General features: G+C 43.5%; 1 protein-coding gene across 3 annotated transcripts in view; it reads left to right on the plus strand.

Annotated features, from left to right (window-relative positions):
- Positions 1 to 18,150, plus strand: part of LOC126536038 (small G protein signaling modulator 1-like) — a 258,900-nt gene that overhangs the window by 42,839 nt on the left and 197,911 nt on the right. For 2 of the 3 annotated variants that reach the window (XM_050182933.3, XM_055072625.2), the window contains 4 exons: positions 632 to 810; positions 1,833 to 2,179; positions 9,826 to 9,893; positions 15,512 to 15,682. In XM_050182933.3, coding sequence (XP_050038890.2) covers positions 632 to 810; positions 1,833 to 2,179; positions 9,826 to 9,893; positions 15,512 to 15,682 — 765 coding nt within the window. The remainder of the gene's footprint in view (positions 1 to 631; positions 811 to 1,832; positions 2,180 to 9,825; positions 9,894 to 15,511; positions 15,683 to 18,150) is intronic. The other variant, XM_050182941.3, reaches the window with a different exon arrangement.

An 18,150-nucleotide genomic window follows, 5' to 3' on the forward strand; every position in this document is an offset into this window, starting at 1 on the left:
AGAGTGAGCAGTAGTTGGGAAAACGATGCACACACACAGGCAGTGCGCAAGCTGAACTGCCAGGCAGACAATCATTAGGCTGTGCATAGTAGTGGTTGTGATACCACAATGGGACTCGGGCAGCAACAGTTCTTGGCAAAAGCTCTCTAAAGTTCACGTGAATAAAAACTGAAGCTGCAAAATCCACAATGCTATTTCCAATATAAATTTTAATGAAAAGCTGACCACACTTGGCAAAGATTAATGTGCATGTATTTACGTAAGCTCATGCGGCACATGAACCCATTTTGTTTTGGTATTTCACCATAAAGGGTTGACTTATGCACTGTTTGCGAGGCTTTATTTACCCATTTTAAGAGGTGCATATCCATCTCTTTAGAGGCATAAAATGTGCTCATTTCCATCATTCTGAGATATACTTTTTCTGTCAGCACAATTAATCTCAGGACATATATTGGGCAGTAGCCAATAAACGAATGTATTGTTTTGTCTTTATTTTTGTCTAGAATGTTCCTCTGTTATGGAGGTGCATAAGCTAGCCATGCAATGAGCAAATTCCTGTGTGAGCAAAGGGGGTATTGCCGGTAGGAGAATGGAGTGCTTGTGCAACAGTGCGCCTCACTGCGCGCAGTGGGACCATGTGCCCTGGACTACTCCAAAATGAAGACACAAGACCACTTCTGGACGGACCCACCTGCCGATGAGTTGGTGCAGCGCCATCGATTGTCCAGCGGGCTTCCGACTTCAGCCAGTGCTGGGGGGTCTGCCACTGCGGGCACACCACCGCCAACGAGGCGACTGGGCCTCCAGGTGGGTGCACAGAAAACGGCAGAAAGAAGTTCTTCTTAGGCATGGAAAGGAGGCTGCAGCTTTGAGCCATGTACAGCTTTTTGCTTTAGAAAACATTTGATAGGCTGCTGGCAAGTCTTTCTTTACCAGTGTACTTGACTGAAAGAGGAAGGGTAACCACGATGAATAAGTAAGGCAGCATGGACCAGTTATTTAATTACTCTGTCCCTCGTTGTCCCGGCCTTTTCCTTTCTATGGCACAAAAGGGGTTATTGGCAAAACCTATACAGTTGAGCCTCGTAACGAAGCCAGATCAACACGAAAATGCCTTTGGTATATCCAATATTCATTATATGCATGTATTGATTGCACACTCTCCTATATTGTTGGCAAGAAAAAGTCTTAGTTTACTTCATTATATCTGTTAATTCATTATATCCATATTCATTATGTTGAAGTTTAGCTGTACCGTGAAATAAGATGTTATTCTTAACCATGATTCTGAACGAAGTGATGCACAATTACAATTTCCAACACATTTCATATTTTTCTCACGAGTGCTTGCAATTACTTGGTACTGTGGAACGGGGATCTTATCTTCATTCTTTTTACTTACTCTCAGAGTCACCCCGGCATAATAGAGAGAGGTGGGTCAACTTAAGATATGGTAGCTCACAAGGAGAGAAGTTCATATAAGAAATGATTGGTAACAGCTGACATGAAGGCCGGGAGTGGAAAGGTGGCTCCAGTCCTGGGTTTTTTGGGGGCACACAAAAGACTCAAATTACTTCTTCATCAGTTCAACTTGCAGGCAATGATTGATGCAAAATGAAACTTGTTGCTGTAAAAGCTGCTTCAAATAGGCACAAACAAGCCATAATGAAATCCCAGGTATTGTGGAACAGAACTTCTTGTTTGCCCACTGATAGCACAAAATGAGCGAGTCAGCAATGTTTCACCAGTGCATCTCTCGTGGCAGAAGACGTACCAAACTGTCGATGCAGCCGTAACGGCACTTCTGAAGTCGGCATGTGCGCTCGCAGTGCCGCCGTGACCTTCGTGGCACCACTGGTGGCAGCTCCTCTGAAGAAGGTGGTGGTCCAGTTGGCCGTGTCGTCGGTGCATCGGGGGGAGGGGGCTGTGACCGGCTGGCTCGGGACTATGTTGAGTCGCTGCACCAGAATGCACGCTCAACACTGCTGTATGGCAAGAACAACGTGCACGTGCAGCCACGATGTCACGCGGGGGAGCCCCTGCCGGGCTACCTGTCGCTGCACCAGCAAGGTGGCACCCGGCTGGTTCTCAAGTGGACGCCCAACCAGCTCATGAATGGCACGACCAGTGGGGACAGCTCGTCGGGGGACTCACTGGGCAGTAGCCAAGACAAGAGGTTCGTCAGCGAGCCGACTGGTGCCTTTTCTTTAAAAGGACACTAGAAAAGGACTGACTGATTGGTTAATTGAAGGGCCAATTTATTTGTGGGTTGGTCGCCTGGTCAGTTGGCTACCGATCATTTGACTAACTGATTGATTATTCATTTGATTGATTGACTGATCGATAGATCAATCTCTGGAGAGCACTTTATCATAAAGTCGAGCTCGTGAATTTTATCCCAGCCATGGCAAACACACCCCAATGAGGGCAGAATGTGAAAGCACGTGTGTACCATGTATGGGCTGCATGTCCCCAGCCCCAAGGTGGTCAAAAGTAAACCAGGGTCTCCCATTACGCCATGCCTCATATTCAAATTGTGGTTTTTGCATGTCAAACTATGGAATTTAAACACAGTCTGTCAGGTTCCAGAATTCTGATTTCTCTGCAGAACTTTGCAGGACAGATGAATGCATATTGTTCACATTTTCTCCTGCTTCATGATTCCTTCTGTTCAAACAAATTCTCTTGCAGGTATTCTGTCTTCACTGTTGAATAGTTCTTTTGAGTCTTTGTCGGAGATGTCAAGCGTCTTGAAAATTTTTGTTTCCTGGCACCCTATGGTGTAATGAAGTTTTGCAGATTTGCATTTCTTAAATGCACCAAATCCCAATGCAACGCTATAGTCTTTGCCTTCTTGGAACCATGCAGGCCAGTCAGCCTCATTGGGGAAAGTGGAAGCGCAAGATTGCGCATGGTCAGTTGAGGCAGGCTTCTGACACATTGTTGTTATATTAGACTAGCCGGGCTATCAGATGGAGAGGTTGGAAGCATGTGTATCCTACTGCTCAATTTAACTTCTATGTGGGCTCAGGCTAAAGTTTTATGTGTGATGGAAATTACTAGGAAAAAAATGCTCATGGGCATAGAAAAATATGAGACGGAAGATAATAGTGGATGACATAATGACCACATGCTTTAGTGTGAGGTTTGAAAACAAAATAAGGTTCAGATGGTGTCACATCTCTGGTAATGTGACACCATGTGTTGTTCCAAGCAGCTTGACCCATAGGCAAAGAGAGGGATAGAAATTCAACAACGAGCAGGAAAAGAAGAGAGTGAGGTCACGCTTCCTATTTGGAGCATTGTACGTCACGCACCCTTGCTCACGAGAAGGATTTCCTGACAGGAGAGTGTAACATGGCGGTGCATGCGGCAGGCATCGCTAAATCGTGACTGGCATCACTGCTATTGGTAAAAAAGAAAAGTGTCTTTTGCATTCTACCGGTACTAACATACAGGGCAGAGACTCGGAGGTTAACAAGGAAGCTTGAGAAGCAGCTACGAACCATGCAACGAGTGATGGAACGAAAAATGTTAGGTGTAACATTGAGAGACAGGAAGAGAGCGGTGTGGATTAGAGGGCAAATGGGGGTAGTCAGTATTCTAGTTGACATTAAGGAGGAAAAAATGGAGCTGGTCGGGCCATGCAATGCGTAGGGCAGATTACCTGTGGTCCATTACAGTTGCAGAATGGGTACCAAGAGAAGACAAGCACATTCAAGAATGGCAGTGAACCAGGTGATGAGCAAAACGAGAACAAGATGAAAGCAGGAGCCAACGTTTCGACAAGTGGACTTGTCGAAACGTTGGCTCCTGCTTTCACCTTGTTCTCGTTTTGCTCATCGTCTTGAATTTTCATCTCCCGCATTCCCCGTGTTTTCAGTGAACAAGGTGTTGTGAAGAAATCAGGTGATTTGCAGGTATAAGATGGAGTATAGGATGAAGAAGACAGATTGAGTAATGCCACCAGCAATGCTAGTTTAGATTTCATAGCACATTATGCAAGTATTACCTGTTTTTAAGCACTAAATGCTTTTGAGCAGAACCAATCCAATCAAGTTTCAGTTTACTTGTAGGTAACAGCACTAAAGACAGGCCAGTGATGATAAGAGACAAGCACGGCACTAACAACCAATTTTTTTTTGCATGCCGATGTCAATATATACTGGATGTACAATCAGTAGAAGGGACACAGGCTAACAATATTCATGATAATCATTCACAAAGAGTAAAATGTGATTTGTCGTTTTTCTCACCTCCAATCTTGGTGTCCGAGACACGCCGTCAGAAACGGTGTGGACAGGTGGCTCAACAGGTGACTTAGGTTCAAAGGACGCAGACACTCATGTACAGATGAACAAAACTTGTATTTACAAATAATTTACAAAGCTTGGTTACCAGATTTCGATGGTACATCGGTTACAAAGATCACAAAACCATGGCATGTTGGTAGGACATGAGTGCAGCTTCTTGGGCACAAGACGAGGACAAAGAAGAGGCTGAGACACATGAGAGCAGACTTACAACAGTGTTTTATATTGAAGATAGTGACCACCTATATTGCAAAATCGGAGACACATCACATGTGCGCCGCTCGCAGAAAATTCCTATTCTACGCAAGAAGGATAGCTCCTTGTTGGAAAGGGCAATAGACGGTTTTGACGCACAGGTGTCACCACACCTGTCAATCAGTTCCACTTCAATGATTTCTTGGGTTAACTGATTTTGATTTTTGCTGACAATTGAGCAAGCACTATATACCGGTTTACATGGGACCATATTTGTGGCATCTGCCTGATTGCGCATAGGTACAATTTTTACAGTGGGCATCCCAAAAACATTCCCCTCATTTCTATCACATTGTAGCAATCCTCTCGTAGCCTGTAATTAAGACATTGTCTGCTCTGACCAACACAGTTTGACCCGCAGTTCAAAGGAAGATCATAAACTATCAGTTTATAAAGATGATAGATAAACTGGTCAGTTTTTATCTTCAGTGAACTTTTACTCAGTGGGGCCGCCAGCCATTCATACAGAAGGAGGGGATTTGTATTGGCTCGTGCATCGCTTCCATTCTGAATTATTTCAATAGATTAAGCGTCAGAAGTGACGGCACACAAGAAGAAATACAGACAGGACAGGAAGCGCCTTGTCCTGTCTGTATTTATTCTTGTGTGCCGTGACTTTTGGCGCTTAATCTATTGAAAGCTATGCACCAACTAGCCCCACAACGTGTTTTACTGAATGATTTATATTTAGCTGAATTGGACGTAAGCCTCATTAGCCGCCTTCATGAATTGAGCATCGCAAAGACCTGCAGGTACATGGATGATTTAAAAATTTTTCTTGACTGGAGGTCTGGGCATTTCAAGACACTAGCTGGTGTGAATCCATGAATACTTTGTTTAGCGCAAAACAACTGACACAAGAAAGACGACAGGACAAGGCGCTACCAGAACAGCAGGTTCAGGAGATGACACACACAAATATCAGGGCCCACTGTAGAAGAAAGAAAGACACTAGCTACAAGCACACTATGCTTTATACATCACGGCTTGTCATCTTTAGTTTTAACTCATGGGTTGCTGTCTAACAGAAACCTACACTTTCTCAACATCAGGTTTTTATTCCAAGACAAGCGTATCTACGGGAAATACGAGCCTCGTGCCAACAAGGCACTGCTCCGGTATGCGTCAGCGCACTCAAAGCTGGTAAAGAGGTGCATCATGAAGTTTTGCCTGTCCAATTCTCTAAGCAAGTCTTGCCCAGAGCTCATGGCCGACAGCTTCTCTGAACAGGCACTTCGCCTCAGAAATGCGGGGTACACCACACATGTACTCGTTAGCATTGCTGAAACCTTGTTGAAGCGCATGTAACCACAAATAAATAATGACCCTCAGTCTTCCACACTTTAAAAAAAGTCGCAGTTATTCCGTACATCCACGGCATATCACATCGACTGAAAAGGATTGGCCAGCGGGCCAATGTAGAAGTGCTTTTTTCCTCTCCCGATAAACTGCAATCTTTGTGCAGATTGACCAGTGTGTGTGCCTGCATACAAAAAGAGACATCAGTCAAAGTTTGTTTATTGTGCAGAAGGAATTGTTTATAATCTGTCTTTGAACTGTGGGTCCAACTATGTTGGTCAGAGTAGATGATGTCTTATTGACAGGCTACGGGGACATCGCTACAATGTGATAGAAATGAGAGGGGGGTTTCTGGATGCCCACTGTGGAACTTGTTTGCATAATCGGGCAGATGCCACAAATAGAGTCATGTGTGAACCGGTATATAGTGCTTGCTCGATTGTAAGCAAAAATCGTAATCAGTTAACATGAGAAATCGTTGAAGTGGCATTGATTGACAATTGTGGTGGTACCTGCGTGTAAAAATCGTGTATCGCCCTTTCCAGCAAGAAGCTATCCTTCTTGCGTAGAGATAGGACTTTTCTGTGGGCGGAGCACTTGTAATGTGTCATGGATTCTGCTGTATACGTGGTCACTTCAAAATAAAACACTGTTGTAAGTCTGTACTCATGTGTCTCCGCCTCGTCTTTGCGCAAGAAGCTGCATTCAGGTTACAAAGAGTTGCACTGGTTTAGACCACATAGGGCGACCCTATCTCGGCCGAGCCGATGATGCTTAGCACCAAGGTCAGGCCCGCACCTCCCCATCGGAGGGCTGCGGCCGCATGTTCTAGGGCTCATGCTGCGCCCAAAATGTTTACTGACGAATTACTGATAGTAGGTTTTCCAACTGGACAATCTGTTCCCCAATCCTTGTGTTTGTCAACTTCCATGCGTGATTGGCCAGTCCAACAGCCACCTGAGAACACTTTTTTAGTACAGTTCACAACGTAGAATCCTCACCCAAAATGCACAACATACAATAATAAAAGGGCGAGGGTTACACTGCCCATATTTGTCGCAAGTTCCAAGAAACTGCATGCCAGCGCAGCTTGTGTAGCAAAGTGCAGACAAGCAAAATACGTGCACAAATTCTAAATGCGAGGAAGCATCTGGACCATGCCATCAGTCCTCGAACACACATGCGATGCGACCAGTTTCCAAGCTGCTGAGGGCCATGCAGCGCCATAAACAACCGCTTGTTTGCGAGTCAAACTGTCAGTGAGGTGCATGAGATAACTGTCCACCAGCCAATGTTGGCCCCATGTCTGGACTGTAAGACGAAGAAAACATTCTTTCGGTGCTTCAGATCTGAGACAAAGTCCTAGGCTGTCATGCGGCTCTAAGTTACTATACACCGTGCTGTGCGCGGGGTGCACCCATAAGAAGTAATGGTTACCCCACATCCGGTTGGCATCGTGCGATCCCCACCGCTCATGTAGAGACCCAAACCACACATGCTCCATGGTCACCGACCGGAGCACCGCTGTGGAAGTCAGACACGCAAAGGTGGTGTTTGTCGCCCTTTAGGGGAACCTCAACTTGTGAATCCGTTCATGCACCTGTGGCGTTTCCAAAAATTCACACTGCAAAGGAGGGTTCGAGGCCCCTTGTAACTTTCAAGTGCAACCACTACTTTGGCGCCCCGACAGTTTTCTCCGCTTCCCAAGCTCTGCGGCAGTTAGGAGCGCCGGCAGCGTGTTTACTTTGCTTGTGTGCAAGGTCCCGCTCTTTGTCAACCGTTGATGACCATTACTCAAGTGTACACAACAAGCTCGTCGAGACGCAAGCCCACTGCCCAGATGGTCCGTGCCGAGCTCTTCAGTTTGTCTTGCTGCCGTTTGTGGTGGTGGGCTTACACCACCCACCCAAGATGAGACAACAACTCGTTTGCAGTGTTGTCGAAGCAAAAGGAAGAGCTGGCTGGATGTAACCTTGTAAATATGCCGCAGCTGAACACGACAAAAAGAAAAAAAAATATTACTAGCCAACCGTAGATATAGCATTACAGCAATGCTCTCGTTATTATACGAAGGAACCAGAATGTGTGACCCATGCTACATTCACGGCAGTAAGAAACCAAGAGCAATCCACAGCGCTTGCTGGCTTATTGAGACAACACAACTAAATGCTAACCTTTTACCATGCACGATGTATGTCACATGTTCCGCAGAATGTGCAAACACATGAATGAACGCAACGGTAAAATAGGGTACGACCAAGACACAAACAAAGCACTTGCGGCACGCAACAGTAATGTCCGTGTGTATGTCATGTCGCACTATGGAAAGGACCAACTCCCAGCAAAGAAAACACACAAATGTAAACAAAATGTAAACATTTCCCTGATGCAACAGGGCTCGTTCCATGTAGCATCCTATCCTGCAAAGCTGAGCTTGCGGGGCACTGTCAGCCCATAGTGTCGGAGGGAAAAAAAAACATACATCACGCAGCTTACAAGACGGCACTCAACAAAATAAATGCACTAAAAACACAATGTCCACACAGAAAATATGGACGCATGAGTTCATTGTCCAAGGTCATCTGCGTGGTTATTTCAGTCATATCACATCACACTACAGTTATTCCCTCACCTCCACTGTCCGTCACTACTGGTCTCCTGTCTTCCACATCCTTCCCCCAGCAATGGTTCGTCAGACACAAAAGTGCATCAGCGTTAGTATGTGCAACCCCCTTCTGTGTCTTACCACTAGTACATAATAGCGCTGGAGCGCTAAAGCTTAACATGTCAGTTTTGCTCCCTGTGGAGTGGACTCTGTGAGCTATGCAAGTGGGTTATGGTCGGATACTACAAATACTTACTTTCGTTCCATTTGAGGCCCCAAATGACGCCGAACACCTCACGTTCTTTCATAGACCATCACATCTGGGTGGGCATGAAGCGGAGGCTGGCAAAAGTAATGGGGCACTTCATGCCATTGTCGCTCATCTGAGCTAGACATGTGCCTACAGCAGTTGCACAGGCATGGGTGAGTAACCAAAATGGTTTGCCTGAGTCTGGAGTCACTAGCTCGACAGCATTGCACAGGGCACTTTTGAGACCTTCGAATGCCTCATTGGCATCAGGAGCCCACGGGATGCAATTGGGAATGTACTTTGCAGTCAGCCAAGCTCAACGAGGTGGTCGAGGCACAAGCCCACTGCCCAGACAGCCCGTGCCGAGATTTTCAGTTTGTTTTACTGCCATTTGTGGTGGTGAGCTTACGCAAAGTGAAGTCACGTGCTGGATAAATACATTACTTCCTTGTGGTGTAGCTATAGTGATCCAGTATATATTGATGTCGACACGCAATAAAAGTTGGTTGTTAGTCAGCGCCATGCTTGTCGCTTGTCATCGTCCTGTCTTTAGCACTGTTACCTTCAAGCTGAAATATGTACCAACCAGCCCAATTGAAGATGCTACTTCAGCTGTGTGTTTTCACAGTTTTGTACCAGCTAATGAAATCTTGATCATATCATTTAGTGTGACATGTTGTTGCATTAACAAGAGCGTCAGGTATACACGACTATTCCTGCTAAACCAATGGCTGATCTCAAAATTTGCACACCACTGGTGCCACCAGTGGCAGCAAAGGTGAAAACATGGTATTTTTTATTTCTCGCCAATAAATGCATTGAGAACACGTAGAAAATTATTTTTATTAGAATTTAATGTGTCTGAATGTACAATAAATCAGCATTTATTTGTTTGATTATGATAACTTATTATAAGATGTACAAGGAATCCAGCCACATAAGCTTTCCTTCAGTACAGTCTGTGGCACCTTGTAATAAAACTATGTGTCTGTCACCCATTTATCGACAACCCATCATAATTGGTATGGGTAGGACATAATCATTTAAAGTCACTATTTCGAAGGCTCTCAATCTGCATTAATTGATCGCCCCTCTTCCAGCATCTACTGGGAGTATGCCCTGAGTGTCAACATGGAGGACATTGTGTATCTGCACTGTCATCAGCAAGGTGAGGCCTCTTTCGCACAGCGGGTCTGTTCCCTTACACTGTCTGTGAAAAGTTGCCAGTAGTTGTAGCCCTGAGCAGGTTGAACTGTTGTTGGAGCAATCATGCTTCATCCCGCAATGCCCAACGCATTATTTTTTTGTTTGCTGTGTTTGGTACGTTGAAATGCTGCTTTGTGGGCATGTTGAGCTTATTTTTTTTTGAGTTGGAGAAAGCCAGCACTAGATAGCATAAATACCTGTGTCATACCTGTGTTTAAAATCGCTTTGCATCCACATCGCGGTTGCACAGGGAACCCAAGTGACCAAACACTGCCTTCCACTTGTGCTGGGTTACACATACAATCTTGAGCGAGTTCAGTGTTTCAGTAATCCTTGAAATTGAAATTGATTTTATTCATTATAGATTACAGGCTATAGAAAAAAAATAATATACAGAAGGAGGTCCCATAGTCAATGACTGTATCGGGACCTCCTGTTATTTATAAATATGCATTTTCTAAAGCAACGAATAGAACTACATTAAAATCATGTGTAAGCAAACATGGAAGAAAGTAAGTACTGGAGAATGCAAAACAAGGTTAGGAGTTAGTTACAAGAAATCTAATTATACGATTGCAAGGAGCAAATGCAGCAAAACTAAATGAACTAAACGAATTTAACAGTAACGGCAAAACATTTTACCCACACATGCAATACAAACAAAAAAAATAATTTCAAACATTCATGACCATAAATGCAACAATAGAAACAACAACAAAAAAAAAACTTGACACACACTTGAAAAATACTTGAAATACACATGACTATTAATAAAAAAGAAAGGTATCGGAAAGCGGAATATTTTAAGTAATAAGGGTGAAGAAAAAAAACGGAAAAAAATAGTTAATGTTAAACATTTTCGGTTAGAAGAAAATTCTTCAGATGTTTTTTAAATATGGATGTTGAATGCGAAATTTTGACGCAACGTGGTATGGAATTCCAAAATGAAAAACCTGCAAAATGAACTGATTGTTTACCATAGTTGGTGCGCACCTGAGGTGGAATGAGATTATCGTGTGAAGCAAATCTAGTGACATTAGCGTTTATCAGGCATGTTTTAGGAATTATACATGCAGGAACTTCATTAATTAATAACTTATAAATGAATATACCCAGATACTATACAACACAGTTTCTTTGACAGACAGAATGTTATTAGAGTGTAGCAATGGGAGAGCACCAGTATTATAGGGACTAGAGGTGACTATTCTAATTGCTTGGTTTCGCAAATTTTGAAGTGAATTGAGGTGAGTATTATATGTATTTCCCCAACATCTTAACGAGTAGTTAATGTGTGAGTGTATAAAAGCGTAATATAGCGAGACAAGTGCAGCACAGTTAAAGAACTGGCGGGCTCTAATCAGTAACCGAATGCCGTAAGCAACTTTCTTTTTAATATTCGAGACATATGATAATGAAACTTGAGGTTGAGTCGAGTTCTACCCCTAAGAATGAGCAATGAGTTCTAGAAGGGTCTAAAAATGGGAACCAAGATTCAGCAATGGAACTGAACAAGATGGTTTCTGGGGTGAATTAAATGTAATAAACTTGGTTTTTGAGGGATTAATAACAAGACTATTATTTATACACCAGTTTGTAACCTTAGCCAAGTCATTATTGAGTTTAGTAACAAAGGACGAAATATTTTTATCGTTGTTAATAATGGTTGTGTCGTCGGAGTACGATACACAGTGTGAGGATGTTAGACAGTCAGGCAGATCATTAATGTAAATTAAAGATAATAAAGGTCCGAGAATAGAACCCTGTGGTACCGCTAGGTTAGTAACCTTAGCTTCGGAAAAAACATTAGAAATTTTAACTATGTTATGTCTATCCTGCAGATAGGTTCGTAGTAACATTAGTGCTGGCCCAGTTATGCCTAGAGCTTCCAACTTTAAGAACAAAATGTGATGGTTAATAGCGTCAAAAGCTTTCGTAAGATCAATAAAAACTGAACCAGCAAAATACCCTTTATCAATAGCTTCCTTTAAGTGATCCGTTAGGGAGATAAGAGCAAGGTCGGTCGAATAGCCAGGACGAAAACCATACTGAAAATTGGAAAAAATAATAAATTTAGACAGGTAATTGGTTAATCAAGTAACAGTCAACTTTTCAATCACTTTACTAAAGAATGGCAGTATACATATTTGGCGTTAATTTATTAGTAACGAACGATCGCCTCTCTTAAAAACTGGAATTACCTTTGCTCGTTTCAGTTCGGATGGAGAAATGCTGGTCATGAATATTAAATTGATAATAAAACATAAAACATCACATATGAGATGAGCAACTAGTTTTATTTTACTAGGATGAATATTATTAGGACTGGAACTGGTTGCTTTCAGCTTGCGAATGACATCAAGAACCTCATGGGGAGTTGTAGGGTAAAGAAAAAATGAATGCTCCACACGATTCGGTGACAAAGAACGGCTACTGATGACTGGTTTGTCCGAAAAAAAGGCATCACTGAATGCTCTTGCTATCTCAAATGGTTGATCATATGTAATGTGATCATTTGTGATGGCATCGATAAATGAGAGTTGTTCATTTCTGCGCAAAAAGGAATTTAAAACTTGCCACTTTTGTCTTGCCAGACTGACCAAGTTTGTGCTCATAGTAGCTCTTCCTTGCATTCTTTATTTTGCTGTTGAGTGCGTTGCAAAATTTTTTGTATCGTGCAGAGAGGGCGACATTTAAAGGTTGCCTTTTAGTATTTTTATATAGGTTGTCATGTTTCCGCATACTGGCTAGTATGCTAGCATTTAGCCAAGGGTTTTGAGAAAGGGAGAGGATTTTCTTGCATTTTTTCTTGACGGTATGTCAATCGATTACTGATAACAAAATTACGGAGAACTGAGAAAAGGCTTCTTGCGGATCATTATTTTCAAGGACAGCAGACCAGTTTTAGTCACAGATTCCAAAAAGGCATCTTTGTTCAGTACGTAGCTGAAGCATGAAATATTGGGTGACTGCAGCTCTGAGTTGAGGAAAACAAAGACAGGGTAATGGTCTGTTATGTCGACATCAAGGATACTAGCCTCTGGCGGTGACGTCATGTTGCTTAGCACATGCTCTAGTAGTGTGCCCTCATTTATCTTATTACAACTAGTAGTTAGCGTTACCAAACATTCAAAACCGTAACTCTGAAAACAGTTGCTATAAAGGGAGGAGGTAGGTGAAGTTTCACCCAGAAGGTTTATATTAATATCGCCCATAATAACTACATTCTTGTTTTCAAATGATAGTTTCTCTAGGGATTGATTGAGGGCGGAACAAAAGTCAACGTAAGATGAAGATGGTGATCTGTAAATGCAACCAAAAATAAAGTTTCTGTTATCAGCCTGAAGAAAAGGATGATTGAATTCTAACCAAACAGATTCACAGTTTGTTAGCTTTAAGTCGAGGTCATGACGACGTTTATAGCTAAGATGTGATGATACGTAAATGGCCACACCACCATGACTGCTAGTTTGTCTATGACAGTATTCGGCTGAGTAGGAAGGTAAGGAAAATAAGTTTTTGTCGTCATCGCAGAGCCAAGTCTCAGTAAAGCTAATGATGGTAAATTGGAAAGAGAGCGTAGACAGAAGAGAATTAATGTCATCATAGTGTTTCCGCAAATTCGTGCGTTAAAATGAACGGCCGAGCATGAATTATTAGTTTTTAGTTTATTTAATTGGCTAGTTGAAAAATACGCAGACATGTTTGTTTTTGTTATTGAAAGTTTGAAATGTTTCCTAAGGTACAGTGCTGTAGTAAGTAAATACAGCCAAGTCAGATTTGTTAGCAATGCGAAACACCTTACTGCCAATGCTCTTGCGGGCTGTAATCTGGCAGTTATCTGTCCAGAGGAAATCCCATTTCTTAGCCTTCCTTAATGACAGGGCTTTAGATAATAGTGCTTTGTTCTGCGATGTCAAGTGATCGTTGACATACACTTTAGTGTCCTGAACTGGTCCAGAGAAGCCGATGTCACTGAGGTAAAGCTTCACTTTTCGTGCCTTGCTGACGAAGTCTGCTTTCTTTGTTCGAGAGTAGAACCGGGCGATCACGTTTCTTTTTGTTTTCATCTTTGGTTGAAACGCGGTGAACGACTTCCAGATCGATGGGTGAGACAGGACAGCCAATTTTATCTCCGATTGTCTGAATGATTAGGTTTCAATCTTCACCTTGGGTGCGCGGAATGCCTTTAATCTCGACGTTGTTTATCCTTGAATACTGCTATAAATCAGACAGTTTGCGAGAGAGAGCACTGTTTTCCAACTTGATTTCTTAGCATTCAGTAGTGAGTGAGGTGTTTTGCAGTTTCATCTCTTTGTTTTCATTAACAAGCAAGGCGTTTTCTGAGCGCAGTTTTTTAACCATGTCGTTGAGAAATTCAACACTTGACACCAGGTTGTAGATCTGCTCTTTCATTCCACCAAAATCTATGCCAGCAGCCTTAAATTTTACCATTAGCTTGTCAGCTATGTCTTCTTCAAATTTACCAATCCCATTTCCTAATTTTGATTCGATTTCATCGATTCTTTTTGCGAGCTCAGCACAAGTGGGCATAGTGAAAACAGCCTTGAAAAATGCATGCAAGAAAACAGAACCTTCGTAAAACTACACTGTACACAAGGCACGGAATATACGTGGCAGCAGCAACAGCAAAGCAACAAAACCAAAGGTAAAGTGCTCAAGCACAGAATTACTGTCCTGCACAAGCAGAAGAACGCGCTTAGGTGTTCACTGTGCCGTCGCTGCTGCCAATGATGCCGCCTGTCGAATCTTCCATGCTTTAAGTAGCGAAAAACTCTGGTGCTCGCCTCAGCCGCTAGGGTTGCAGGGTCACTAGGGTCGCAGGTATCTTGATGACTCGGGTGACGTTGTTGTTCTTGCACGTGTCGCGATGTCAGGCGGCCAGCGTCGAAAGCTGCACAAGCAGAAAAACGCGCTTAGTAGGTGTTCACTGTGCCGTCGCTGCTGCCAATGATTCCAAATGCCAAAATGTCATAATTTTGTGCTCAATAAGAGATGATTCTTTAGTTAAGTTTAGTGCAGTGTTCATGCTTACATTTCTTGCATTGAAAGACGTAATTTTTCCAATACAGGCGAAGCCCATTGTGAAACTGCATCCAACATGAAAATATCTTAATTAAATATGATATTAGTTATAACAATAAATTTGCACACTCAGATGTCAGCGAGAAAAACTTTTCATTTACTTTGTTATACTCAATAATTACTTAAATCGGCGTTCATGACATAGAGGTTCAACTGTATAAAGTGTCCATAAAATGCATAAAATTAACAGAAGGTCTTAAAGTTGGTTAACTGTGGTGTTAACTCACATACAAGTAATGCGTAAAAAAGGCAACAGGAAAGCAGGAATTCAGTGCTTGTACTGGTGCTTGTGGTGAAGTGTTGATGAAGATAAACAAAGGCATATTTTAATGACTAACTGAGCAACAAGATTATAACCTGCGGTAGCAGTAAGGAGCAAAAGTGATGCCTGCGAACATAATCATTTGGTTTTCGCTTTTGCAACTGCAATTGTGAAGTAGCTTCAGGAGGGGGTGGCTCTTGCTGTTGGGGCAGCAGGTGACTCTGGGGGTACCCTGGTACTGGTGGGGCAGGATGGAGTGCAACGTCCACCCATGCACTTTCCCCGGGGAGGACACCTGCTGGCGTTTCTGTCGTGCCTGGAGAATGGCCTGCTCCCCAACGGGCAGCTGGACCCGCCCCTGCGGACCCACCAGAGTGGCACAGGTCTGTGGTCCTCCCTTTGGAGCATTGGTCGCTTGCAGTGGCACACCAACAATGTTGGCACACTACTAGAGAGAGCTTTGGCTTGTCCACTAACTTCTTACTGTTTGTGGTTTGCTAGGTTACCAGAGAGGTGCATGGTAGCAACAATGCCGGTAGAGACATCTTGCAACACTTTGTCTAATGACATTGTCTTATGGACGCATTTTCTTCTTACACGAGTGCTCTTGTAAAAAGAAAAAGTTCAGAAAAGGCGACGTGCTCACGATTACACTGCTGCCAAACATTTACACCAGCAGTGAAGTGCAGCACACTTGGCTGCTGCAATAATGGCCCTGTGTTTGGCGGAGCTGTGCACCGCCAGGTGGCGATACGAACCCTGGCACTCATGTATGCATCTCCAGTAACCCGGTAATTCGCAAACGATGTGAAGTTTGTGGACGAGCTCTTTATTACCTGCAGATATTGTTACGTCAATAAAATATTAGCTGTCACAATGTTTACGGAATATAACAGTGAAATGTATATGAAGAGCACATCTGTGAGCGTCCAACTAAAGCATCCAGTCAGACCATTTCTTTGAGGGTATTGTGAGTCCGTGGACATGGGCTGCATAGAGCAGAAGTGCAAAATGTTGATGAATGAGTATTAATTGATGTGCTGAAAAGATTCTATTTAGTGCTGGCTTTAGCAGTCATATTTCACAGCTCACATTGAACAAAAATGAGTTTGGCATTAGTACTTGCCTGATTTGTCTGACAGATAGGCAATTGCAAAATGCTGGCATTTGAAAATTGGGCACCCAGGTAATTAAGTTAATACACTAAGTAGACTAGTGCCATCATTTGCCATGCAGAAAACAAAGGAACATTAATACTGTGAGCTGGGTGAGTTGATGGTGCCAAAGAAATTGCACTCGCATTGCTGTTCATTTATTTCTGTTCATGTGCTCTTTGTGCCTGTTCTATTTTACATAAAAACAACACACAGAGAAGCAGCAAAAAGGCTTGACAGGAAAGAGTTTTTTGCAGCTACCATCGCAATCTGTCATAATAACTGAGCAGACTCATAAATGTAAAGAAGGCATAGGGAACATGCGTGTAGTTCAAATACATGGCGGCTTTGCCTGTCTGCCTTCCACTTGCAAAATGGTGGCCGCCTTGTCGCCTCTGCTTTTTATGATTTACATGAGCCAAATGGAAAAGAGACTAGAACAGAGCACAATAGGAACTGACATAAGCTATATGCTGGAAGGGCAGAAGGTAGCTCAAGTACTAGCCGAACTGATGTATGCAGATGACATTGTACTGCTTGCTGACGCCCGAGTAGGGCTACAGGAACTAATGAGCATATGTGGAGAGGAGGGAGAAAAATTGGGACTGCAATAGTATACAATGAAGAAAGGGGGGAACCATTGGAAATACAAAGCACTAAGATTGATCATGTTGAAAAATACCAGTATTTGGGCATATGGCTAAACGAGGGCAAAAATACTTGGAAGAACAGGAAAAAATAATGATTGAAAAAGTTAAAAGGAACTCAGCTGTAAGAAACACAAGGCACTTTGGAACTATAATAGGTACGAGGTGGTTAGGGGCGTATGGAAAGGGGTAATGGTACCTGGCCTCACATTCGGAAATTCAGTACTGTGCATGAAATCGGAAGTTCAGGCATGCATGGAAACGAGACAGAGAAGTGTAGACAGGTTGGCCTTAGGAGCACACAGGAACACCCCTAATGAGGGAGTGCAGGGGGACATGGGATGGACGTCATTCGAAGGTAGAGAGGCAATAAGTAAACTAAAATTTGAACAGAGATTCCCAGCACTGGAGGAAAAAAGGTGGGCAGGAAAAGTGTACAAATATCTGTACATGAAAAGTTTGAACACAAACTGGACACTCAGAACGAGGAAGCTGAGGAAGATACCTAGAGCCGAGGGAGGGGGTCCAACGTGGTTCTAGTGTGGGAAAGGAGGTGAAGGAGACGGAAAGAAAAATGTGGGAAGAAAGAATGCTCGGAAAGCCAGCGCTATCAACGTATAGGTAACAAAAACTGGAGATTGAGAGAGCTCTTATTTGATAACTCGCGGGGCAGCTCACTATTATTCGAAGCTAGGACGGGGGTTTTGAGAACGAAAACATACAGGGCTAAATTTGAAGACGTGGACCTTCGGTGCACAGCTTGTGGAGCCGAAATGGAGACCACTGAGCATATAGTGCTGAGATGCACGGACGGACGGACGGACGTCCGACGTCCGTCCGTCCGTCCGTCCGTCCGTCCGTCCGTCCGTCCGTCCGTCCGTCCGTCCGTCCGTCCGTCCGTCCGTCCGTCCGTCCGTCCGTCCATCCATCCGTCCGTCCGTCCGTCCGTCCGTCCGTCCGTCCGTCCGTCCGTCCGTCCGTCCGTCCGTCCGTCCGTCCGTCCGTCCGTCCGTCCGTCCGTCCGTCCGTCCGTCCGTCCGTCCGTCCGTC

This window comes from Dermacentor andersoni, chromosome 3, assembly GCF_023375885.2.
Source record: "Dermacentor andersoni chromosome 3, qqDerAnde1_hic_scaffold, whole genome shotgun sequence".
Classification (NCBI taxonomy): domain Eukaryota; kingdom Metazoa; phylum Arthropoda; class Arachnida; order Ixodida; family Ixodidae; genus Dermacentor; species Dermacentor andersoni.